This window comes from Hippocampus bargibanti, linkage group LG17 (assembly GCF_051943395.1).
Source record: "Hippocampus bargibanti isolate YZ-2025 linkage group LG17, ASM5194339v1, whole genome shotgun sequence".
Lineage (NCBI taxonomy): Eukaryota > Metazoa > Chordata > Actinopteri > Syngnathiformes > Syngnathidae > Hippocampus > Hippocampus bargibanti.
In genome coordinates this window covers 6,506,465-6,517,591 of record NC_142750.1, presented here as the reverse complement: position 1 = coordinate 6,517,591, position 11,127 = coordinate 6,506,465, and the positions used below count along the sequence as shown (strand labels likewise).

General features: G+C 39.9%; 1 protein-coding gene across 2 annotated transcripts; it reads right to left on the bottom strand.

The window, feature by feature from the left end:
- Positions 1–2,247: 2,247 nt before the first annotated feature.
- Positions 2,248–11,064, bottom strand: prkcsh (PRKCSH beta subunit of glucosidase II). Of its 2 annotated transcripts, none has more exons than XM_089019401.1 (18): positions 10,971–11,064; positions 10,612–10,722; positions 9,910–10,026; positions 9,740–9,835; positions 9,593–9,650; positions 8,795–8,912; positions 8,568–8,697; positions 8,399–8,483; positions 8,135–8,213; positions 6,491–6,574; positions 6,232–6,405; positions 6,066–6,153; positions 5,842–5,911; positions 5,222–5,311; positions 4,494–4,568; positions 4,325–4,424; positions 4,087–4,248; positions 2,248–2,613 (listed from the first exon to the last, which is right to left on the bottom strand). In XM_089019401.1, exons 1-17 carry the CDS (start codon positions 11,062–11,064, stop codon positions 4,102–4,104), a joined length of 1,716 nt encoding a protein of 571 aa, XP_088875527.1. In that variant the 3' UTR covers positions 2,248–2,613; positions 4,087–4,101. The 2 variants fall into 2 exon arrangements, with proteins under 2 accessions (XP_088875527.1, XP_088875526.1); XM_089019400.1 differs by having other exon boundaries at positions 10,975–11,048.
- Positions 11,065–11,127: the final 63 nt, after the last annotated feature.

Below are 11,127 nucleotides of genomic sequence, written 5' to 3'. Positions count from 1 at the left end.
GGAAATACTCCGAACAAGTTATGTCCATAATTTATAAAATCACTTCAAATGACTTCGACTGAGCGTATTTTACAAAGATTCCACAGCATATAGCTATAGTTTACGTTTTAAGACTTGCGCTGAATATATGAAGTCTTGTTTTCGAGTTGATGACGATCCCCATGTGACGTCACGTTTGGACCGCCCTGACCGAGAAAGCGACATACAATGCATTTTGGGTACTTTGTTTAGTCTGAAAACTTCGTGTTAATCCGTGTTGATGGCGAAATTAGAAGGAAAACACATAAATAACGCCATGGTGAATCGTTGTGTGTTGCACCAAGACAACTATTTGATATTCGCTGACACAAATTCCCAGCTGACAAATCAGCCCATTTCCAACGGAGCTTGGGCGCAATCTTCTGCTTTTTCTGGGTGCTACATTGCTGTCATTGACGGCTCGAATTGATATGGGAGGACTCCTAGAATCAATTGCAAACATTTATGCTTTCCTCTTCAGAAGAACAAGAACAAGAAAACATCTTCTCCGAATCTGAAGCCATTGTTTTGATTCTCGAGCAACCTTCTGAAACTGGCCATTTCCGGATTCATTTTGAAGTCATTTTTATTGGTGTTTTTCATTTAACTAAAAATATCAGCCTGCCTGATTTGGGTATTTTAGATGCTATAAAACGTTTTTCTGATGTCACTGGGAAACAAAAACAAAAAATGGTGCCGGTTGTCCTTTAAATGTAGTATGTACAAACCTCATAGCACAGTAAAAACACTACAACCCAATTTATTAACTGTCTTTCAAATGTGAAAAATATCCCTGATCAGTTAATAAATTTGTCTCAAGGAATATGCAAGATATGGCATTTACAAACTATTTCGCAGATACTTGGAGGAGGAAATGGAAATAGATTAAAATAACATATGCACTGTGATTTATCAAGATTGCGTCTGTTTTTAAGTTTCCATCGAAGGGGCAAAGAAATCAACATTTATTGAAAAATGGAATCACTTTCAACATTCAAAACATATTATTACACAACGAAATATTCAAGCTCAATAATACCTACTTGTGTTAAATTCCGCCAAATCATAGATGGTTTGTCCTGACCGCGCGCTCAACAAACTCCTCACTGACGCTCTCGCCTTCACGCGCTAACAAAACACGTGTACCGTCGCCGAGCACACAAACATAGACTACCTGCAGTTGAAATTTGCATACTCGGCTCGGCAGCCAATCAGAAGCCTGCTTCTTTCTTCCGGACTTTCGCAAGCGTTACAAAGTCGTGCAATTGCATGTCATTTTCCAAAATAGATGCACAGAACCTCAAACTAGAAGAAAGATTCAAAAGAAGCTAACAACATATATGACGCTACAAAAGTAAATTTACATTAAACCGTGACTGTAAAGTGTACGTGAGACTTATGAAAGGGGCTTAGTGGCTCGTAGGAATCAATGCAAACGTTGCATTGTGCACCATAATGACAATCGACTACTGTAGCAAAATTTACAGCCATGCGCATTTGCCGTAAATTAAGCAAGGTAGCATTTGTAGTTGGTGCATTCTTGATTTAAAAAAAAACTTTATACTTTGTGACAATGTTTCTTAATGGCATTGGTCTCATTTTGCTTCAAGTTGGGAAAAATGGGGCAGGCAACTTTTCAGTTATCTGCCCTGTTGTTCGCTAGCTTTTTGTCATGAGTTTTAGACACTGTTTGTACTATAATTTGGGCAAGTTCGGCGGGCCGGATTGAAAAGCCTAACGGGCCGTATGTGGCCCGCGGGCCGTAGTTTGCCCATACCTGGACTAGTCAATCATGCGACCAACCACTGGTAATTTTATGCTCCAGAACTGATTGTGAAGGCGTCCAGATAGATTTCTGACCCAGGTAACAAATGATGACTGAAATGTAATTGTTTAAATGCTTAGAGTATGAAAACACACATCCATAAATAGCACAAGAGGGGAAAAGCAATGAAAGGAAGCTGAAAGACAATTTGAAATTGAATATGAATTTGTGGACGAAATATCATTCACATTAGTTTGTGATTCAAATATGTTTAGGCTAAGAGAGAAGGCCTTGCAGGCCCTGATGGCACACCTATGAATAGCATGCAATTTCTGGATGCTGTATAAAGTTGCATCATGGTCATTTTGAAGACAAAATAATAAAACACAAACTAAAGTGGGAGGGTGACTGTTCCAAATATGAGTTAATCTTATTTCCTGATTAAATCATGACTCAATACGGGATAAGAGAAAAAATGGTATATTATGTAAGGTATGTTAAAGACACAAATATTTTGACTGAACAAATACACCAAACTGTAATTGATGTCCTACCTTAACTATGGTTCAATTATTCATCAACTATTCCTAAACATTTTTACTAAATAGAAAATTGCGCCTCCATTAGCAAACAAATTGACTAAGCATACACGTCCACTGACCACTGCACTATTTCATTTTACATCACTTACATACCTTGCTGCATTTCTCACAGACGACCAGAAACGCAGGTAAGAGCGCACATTTATTTATTTTAACACAGTGAAATCGTCACGCGGCGTCTCCTTCGCCACTTCCGGTTGCCGCGGCGACATGGTCCCTTGGCGAACGCTGCAGGAGATACACAAACATGTTCATGTTGGCACTCCTTGTTGTCGGATTTAAAATGCTTTATTGGGTGTCAAATCCCCAAAGGGTTGAATTTTCCAAAGACTAAGCACATGGCGGCAACCGGGCCAGCTCCACCGTAAGCAAGGTAAAAAACATTCAAGGACGAGACTCAATATTTTTTTTCCCTTTTAACTCATTCACTGCCATTCCTGAATTTATTTGTGAATTGAAAAGTGTGACGTGGAGCACCACACCTGAGTTTGTTCAAGTTTTTTTGGCGGAGGGTGCTGATGAAGCGCTGGTCAGACCTCTGGCATTTTTTTTTTTCCTTTCCGCAAGGGGGCAGCATTTGCCTTTTTTCCATGTTAGCGCCATTTTTCCAGCTTCAGCTGATGTTAAAGAGCTATACAAACCAATCGTTATGCATGGTATTGTATTTTGTACAGCTGCCCTCATTTCAAGCTAGGTAACTCCAGACCCATATAATTTAAGAATTAACTTTTTTCTGATGAAAGAATAGAGTCAAAGGTTTCTTACGCTGAATTGAATGTTGATGTAGTTCTAAAACTCAATATTCTGTGCGTCCTGCAATTTGAGTGAAAATGACAATAACCCTGGCACTGGAGTGGACACATTTTTCTATATCGTCTGGCAGTGAATGAGTTAACAATGAATGAAACTAACTAGTAACTTTCAAGTAAGATTTCAGTAGGATTTAGGACAAAACACCAGCATGATGAATGAAAGGTGAAAATGAAAAATTAGTGACCAAATGACACAGAATGCAGTAGAATGCCGGAATGCAGCATGCAGTAGTGCCAAACCCGTAACGAAGAAATATTAGTATTGATTATATTAGTAATATTAGTATTGATTGTCCATTGGGTTAGCAAAAGACAACATGTGCTCAAGACGACTGCAGTGCAGCATGACAACGCTGACAAAAGCTTTTGTTACAGTGAATTCATTTGTGTTCCATGATTAATGTAAGGAACTCGTAACCCTGGTCAAAATGACCCGAGAAAAATGTCCAAAAAAACACCCTAAATTATATTTTTTTAACTAGAAATTTTATGACTTTTCCTAGACTGTCCCTAACTGTAGAAAATTGGAAATTTCAAGGACTGGTTTCAATTTCCAATAAAGCTGTACAAAAAAAAAGTACAAAGATGGTATTCGGGTGAAGATGCCATTACCTTGCCTTTGCTTTGGTCTTGCTTGTTCTTCAAACACGGAAATGGAAAGCCAAAAAGGGCACACAGCCCGTTTCTTCACCATCAAATGTTGAGACGCGCTATACGATCACATGGCGACTGCATTTTGTTTTAAAAATCGGTGAGCTTTGTGCTTCAGAAGTTGACATAACTGGTTTCAAGTAAAAGAAATAAAATGTGCAAAGCAAAGCCAAACCCAAAAGACTGAAGCACATGCATTGTTGCTCGGGATGACTTTTGTTATTCAAATATTACTCACTGCTTTAGTCCATTTTTAAAGTTCTGTATGCCCATGCAGCATGGAGTCCAGGGTCTTGGGGTCCTGGCAGAGGGCGGGAGTGGTGAACTCCATGAAGTACTCGCAGCGACTTGGCTCTGTCGTGGATGTTATGACAGTCTCCTTCCCGCATTTTAGTTTGACCTGCCAGATAAATGCCAAAACTGATATTGGATCAACCATCCCGGGTCCACTTTTGGTAAGGCGATCAAAGACTCACCGTGGTGGATCTGTTGGGACCTTGCCAGCATCCCAATCCATTCTCGTACTTCATCACAGTGTAGACTTCTCCCTCTGGACCGTCCCAATGACCCCAGGTTCTTTTGAACAAAAACAATCTGAAGTTGACAAACACAGCCAAGCATTTAACGCAGGAAAACCTGTATTACCCTAAACTGGTTTCTGAGCCGCCCATCTTGGGTTTCTGGGTTACTTGTTTGAATGGGCACAGCCTGTAGATGTACCTAGGAAACAAAAAAAAAAATAGTTTAATGCCAAATAACACCACCTCCCTCCCCCCCAAAAATAGGTATTTTCCGGAGTATAAAGCCAAATGAATGGTGTATTTTCAAACTTTTCCCATATATAAGGCGCACCGGACTATAAGGATAAATGGAAAAGGTTTTCCAAATATCATATATAAATATATAAACGTTTCCAAATATAAGGCACATCACATTATAAGGCGCTACAGTACAGAATGGGGTTACGCAATGACTTCTTCTATAGGGGGGAAATTGAGTCAGTGGTTGCTGACAGTCGTTGCGAGACCTGTTGTGGCTCAATATTACTTCACATATAAGGCGGACCTGCATATAAGGCGCAGGATCATCTTTTGAAGAAAACCAAAGATTTTGGGTGCACCTTACACACCGGAAAATATGGTACATTGATTATAATGGGAAATGTTTCGGTTTTCGACCGAATCTGTTTTCAAACATGTTTCTGGAACGGATTATGGTCGAAAACCGAGGTTTGACTGTATATGGTCGTCAAAGACTGGAATGAACGTCTAATCAAAGACCACCTTCACTCAGAGCCGAGAAACAAGAAGCAGTGTCCATGGCGCACCCTTATACACTGGAAAATACGGTAATAAAAAAACACTGGCACATACTCGCTTGTAGGAAGGTCGTAGCACTGATTGTAGAGGTACGCAAACTCAGTGCTGGGTCCAAAGTCTGATGATGTTTCCTTTTCGAGGCTCCTGTTGTAAAATAAATAAATACATAAATAAATATGCATTGTAAGATGAATCAGTGTGGATATACTGTGTGTGTATCATAAATCAAGTGATATCATTCAGATGGTTTTGCTGTTGAATGGAAAAATTAGGATGCTCCTGTATTTTGTTTTTCTACTTCTTCCTTTCCTTTCTTCTCATGCTTCCATCACGTTGCTGCTGTGAAATGTAAATGTCTCCACTGCGAGACTAATAATGGCGAATCCAACCCAATAAAATGATATGGCGGGCTAGATTTAGCCTCCGGGTCTGAATTTTGATACCTGTGAGTTAGGGAATCAGCACGTTTTCTATCACTGTAGACAACGCCATATTGGAAATGTGTCAATGGTATATGGGACTATGCACAAAAAAATTGAATAAATAAATCTGAACCAGGCACCAAATTGGAATGGAATACTTGGGCCTGCTGTTGTAAATCCAGCCAGACATTAGCATTAGGATTCCCGGAAAAGACGGTGCCCGTCTCAACGTATTCCGAGTATAGTACTTACTTCAACTGATCATCCAGTTCCCGGAGGGCTCGCTCGGTCTCATCAAACTGCTCTCTCGCCTTCTGGGCCGCTAGCAAAGTAAAGCAAACATGCTATATTCAATTACGAGGACCTTTATGGGGAACTTAATGCACATAACATGAAGTACGCGCTTGCCATCTAATGAGATCAAATAGTTTGCCAGGTATACAAAGATGTACGTTTCGTGATTTTGTCTTATTTACCATCAATGAGATTCTGAGTTTCTTCATCGTAGGGCGGCATCGTCCCTTCGTCCTCGTCATCCTTTTTGGCTTGTACCGCAGGAGGTCTCTGTATAAATATCAATTAAGTGAATCAGGGGACTCAACTTTACTCATGTGGTATACGGCGCAAGCTCCAGATGCATACATTGTAGTCGGCGTCATCGGGATCGTCGTCATCTTCCTCCCCTTCGTCATCGTCCTCCTCCTCCTCCCGATCGTCATCAGTGTCGTCGTCGTCTTCTGGGATTTCGCCCTCAGAGTCATTGTCGGAAAGCGGTTCCCTCGTTTCCCCGTGCGGAGTCTCCAACAGCACTTGGGACTGTCGCCAAGAAAGGTTTACGTTAACTGACTTGAGCCTCGTACAGAGAATGTGCGCCATTGATGACGGGGTGTCGTTGCTCTACCTCGGATATATATTTGTCTTTTATCTCCTTCCAGACAGCCTCAAACGCCACCGTGTCTACTATGTCCACGCCTCCCAAAAGAGCCTGTGCACAATTGAAAGACAAACATGACATTAACTTTCAGGATGTAGTTGACAAATTTAAACACAAAGGAAGCTGGAATAGATTGGCTCAGGTTTATTTTTGGCCCACATTATCGGTGGATTTAACAGATTTAAATATGTATCACATGTTGTACCATATAATAGCTTTTCAGTGACAGCTGTTTTACACAGTACATTGACGTTCACATCTAGGAAATTAAAAATGGGGGCCAGTTGTGTCTGAAAAGTGGGCGTGATTCTAAAATTGATGAGCCTGAACTAGATTGCCAAAGTATACAAAACGTATTGAAATAACTCAAAATGCATTCATCAGAGCATATTTCTAAATTGCAAATTAAAAAAACATTATTTGAGTAAAATCTATTGTTCTCATATATCAACAAAAAATTTTAATTCAAGTCAAAGACTTTCTTCATACATAAAGAAACATTTTAACTTTTCTTTAGTTACTACACAATCAATCCTGTGCTATTTTGATATTCGACAGCATTACTGAGAAGCAAAGAAAACAGGCATAGCACAATATTTCTTACTCGTGTCTACTTTAATAAATGTCTTTGCTTTGAAGATTTCCAATGTGCTGCAACAGCTCGGAAATCATTCCCATTAGCCACTAAATGTGAGTCATTAACAGCAGTTTTCTGCAACGGATTGTCACTACCCTCCGCAGAATTATTTGATTGTTTCTTAAAAAACTAGAATATGCTTGTTTGCTGCCAGTTTTTACTGTCTTTTAGAGTTTTACTCCTGTTCCCACGCTCCACATTACAACCATCGGCCATGTTGGATGTAAATACAGCAAGGCACCATGGCCAAATTAATATTCGATTATCTCTTTCGGAAGTTTCCGTCAGTCACGGAAAAGCCCAAAATATCTTCTACTCTAACTTTGGAATGCACCGAAACAAATGCAAGGTGATTATGGCCCGATAACGCTAAGGCAGACGACGAAAGTTAAAACCTCTGAAAGGAAAACGAACAGTTTTTAATTTCTCTTTAACTAAATTTGTGATCTTTATCTATTTTAACCAATGTATGTCATATATGGCGCGGATCATGTAGCAATATGCGCTAATTGTAATGGAGTTGCACAGTGCTGGCGCAGTTACAAAGTTGCGTCAGTGCCTGTCAAAATATCTCAATGGCGCAAGAGTGTGGCCCAGATTCATCCCTGACACTGCATAGGGAACTAGTAAACAACTAATATTGCCAAATAGAGTAGTCATTGCTTTTTTTAAGTGCATATCAGGTCGCTCGCCACAATAAATATGACAAGGACTGGTTCCATCTGCGATTTAGTGACCAGAAAAGGCGAATTGGAGCAAACTGTACCACGGCTCTTTTCTTCTATTGCAATTTAGATCCTGTGTGGCACAATACTGCCACTCTCAGGCTGGTATTGGTAAACCAACAAAATAGATTTGTGGCACGCAATGCAAGAGCAGTAAGAACAGAACACACCGGCCCACATTTATGGTTCAAATGAATAAAAAAAAGAAAACTAGCATGTGTTTCTTTTTGTTTGTTTTTTTTTTTTTACCTGAGCCTCCGTTTCAGTGAAAGAACCATCGGAATCTGGGTCAAGCTCACTGTGGGATTGGAGCTCAGTCTTGGAGACACTGAAATGAATTCACATCAATTTGATTGGTGAATCAAACCATTCATTTCAATTCACAAAACACAGTCATCTAAAACATAGGCTGGAATTAGCGTCGGGATTCAACAAATATGACATCTACAATATGACATCTACAGTCCCGCTAATTATTTTATGTGTCATTAAAGTTCGTGTGTTGATACTTACAAGCCATCACCGTCATCATCCAGTTCAAGAAACACCTCAGCCATTCGAGCGTTGTCCTTCTCTGCGCGTATTGCAGCTTTCTCATCTGCAACAAACAATGATGACATAAAAACATGAATAATGATTTTCAATTCATGCAAAGCTGCCACACGGTCACAGATGGGCTTACTTTCCCAAGCCTTAAGATGGCGCTCTTTAGCTTCTTTCTCAGGCTCCTCTGCAGCTTCCTTCACTGTTCTCAGAGCTTCAACCTTCTCCTCCAGTTGTTTTTTACTGGCCTCGATTTCTAATGCTTTGGCCTGCCAGGACAAATACACTCATTTATTCAAATTGTCAGAATGTTAAAACCTGTAAGTATTTTTTTTTTTGCAATTTGATTTTAATTTCCACGCGCACCTTTTTTTCTTCCAGACCCCTTTTGGCCTCTTGAATCAGTTGCTGTTTGAGAATGAAGCCCTCCTTTGCAACCTCAGCCAGTTTTTGCAGAACCTCCTTTTCCTTGCGCCCCAACTCCCTATGAACAGACAAGAAAGAGCCTTTTAAATTGGGGAACTTCTAAATAGATATTAATATTTATATACAGTGCCTTGCAAAAGTATTCGGCCCCCTTGAACCTTTCGCCATATTTCAGGCTTCAAATAATAAAGATATATAATTTTAATTCTTTGTCAAGAACTAACAAGTGGGACACAATCGTGAAGTGGAACTAAATTTATTGGATAATTTAAACTTTTTTAATAAATACAAAACTGAAAAGTGGGTTGTGCAATATTATTCGGCCCCCTGTGCATTTATATGGAGACTTGATTACAAACAGGCAGGATTCTATTTATCATCATCAGTCAGTTAGGACAACATTGGAACATTCAGAGATTCTCACTGAACTTCTGGAGTGAGTTTGCTGCACTGAAAGTAAAGGGGCCGAATAATATTGCACACCCCACTTTTCAGTTTTTTATTTGTTAAAAAAGTTTATATTATTCAATAAATGTTATTCCACTTCACGATTGTGTCCCACTTGTTGTTGATTCTTGACAAAAAAATAAATTTCATATCTTTATGTTTGAAGCCTGAAATGTGGCGAATGGTTGCAAGATTCATGGGGGCCCGAATACTTTTGCAAGGCACTGTATATATTTTTTTAAATACTTCGTAAAGTGTGTGGAATGGTTAATTTGACACAAAATGACTTACCGGCAGGTGTTTGGGCAGCTCGCACCACTGTTGTACTCATCTGTTGCATCGCAGCAGTCTGAAAATGGCAAGTTTCCATTTTGCATAAATCCTTACCAGCTATGTCAAAAAAAGAAAAAAAACAAAGAACGAACTAAGTGATCATACCGCAAACACCATCATTGATGCGGGACGACGGGATAAAGACTGGTCGATGGCCGGCATTAGTACAATGGAAGCTGCCATTGGGACAAGCCGGTGTGCCTGTAAGCAAACAAATGAGTCTGATGTTTCAAATGTAATTTGGAAGGGGGCGGAAAGCGGCAGGATGTACAAACCTGGCTCATCCGAACCATCCTGACAGTCACAGTAGTCATCATTTACTCTGTCAAAAGAAATCGTGCGGGAGCCGTCCAAGCAAGTAAATGGTTTTCCTTCCACGTAGAAGTGCTTTTCTGTTGGAGAGTGCGTTATAACGATTTCCAATTATTCAATAAGATAGACAGAAAGCTTCACACTGGTTGTACTTGTGAGTTCCACATCTGATGAGCATTTGCAGTCATGAGCCCTCGCTGTCAATTTTTTATTTTATTTTTTTGCTTTGTTGTTGTGCGCAAAAATTTTCACTTAGTTGGGCTTGAGGATGGTATTTATTTGCTTTTCTGAAGACCTATTACATTGGCCACTTTGTTTTTGGTTCGTGAACGCTTATCAAGAATATTAATTTCATCATGGCATCTTTCTTCAATGGATACAGGAAGGAAATAAACTTAGCGAATGTAGTTCCTCAACAAGATGGCGATGTGTCAAATACGATGCAATTACTCAGCCACTTAGTGAATAACGGAACTCGTTTGAGATGAACTCAAACTGTAAATTGTTAAATTCCAATAGTCCATCATTAGATGCCACTAGATTTTATACGTTGTTCCGTTATTATAGACTGGTGTATGTTGACGTTTTCTTTTCGCAGTAATTGCATTCTTAGCATTGCAATTAATCTCAAACAGGAATATTGTTTTCAAATGGTCCTTTCTTACTTGACAGCGATACACCGCGGGGGCGCTGCACTTCGACGGTCGAAACCGCACTCAGCATCAGCAGAGGTATCAGGCTCTGACAGACTCTCGCCATATTTCTGTTTCTCCCTTCTGTCGAACACAGATAGCAATTATATTCAAACAACGAGACGAGTCAATGAAAAATGGATGTTGAATCCAGACTGACGTCATGCCAGGCAATAAGAAGCAAGCTCAAAACGACTCGATGGAGGCTACGTGTGCAGGGATTAAATAAAAACGTTAAAACAGACGAAATGTGATTCAAAATAACGACAGGAGTCATTTGGCTTCAAGCGAAAAAACCGTGGCATCCTAAAAAAATATTTAAAAAGACAAACGTACCAATGAAGTTCTTTTCTCTTCCCCTGAGAAGGTAAAATAACTACACCGTACTCTGACCTCGCGCTGCAGTTCCGCAAAGATTGTGCGCATGCGCCTCACTGTTTTGCGAGCATATGATTGGTTGGTCTTTTCAGAACGCTAACTGTGATTGGT

What these genes read in the sequence shown, in the direction of transcription:
- prkcsh (XM_089019401.1), bottom strand. Translation starts at nt 11,064, where the DNA reads ATGCGCACAATCTTTGCGGAACTGCAGCGCGAGGTCAGAGTACGGTGT. An exon ending in GGATGGTTCGGATGAGCCAG is followed by an intron (nt 9,836 to 9,909) that starts GTTTGTACATCC and finishes GTTTGCTTACAG; the next exon opens with GCACACCGGCTTGTCCCAAT. An exon ending in TCACTGAAACGGAGGCTCAG is followed by an intron (nt 6,575 to 8,134) that starts GTAAAAAAAAAA and finishes AATTGTGCACAG; the next exon opens with GCTCTTTTGGGAGGCGTGGA.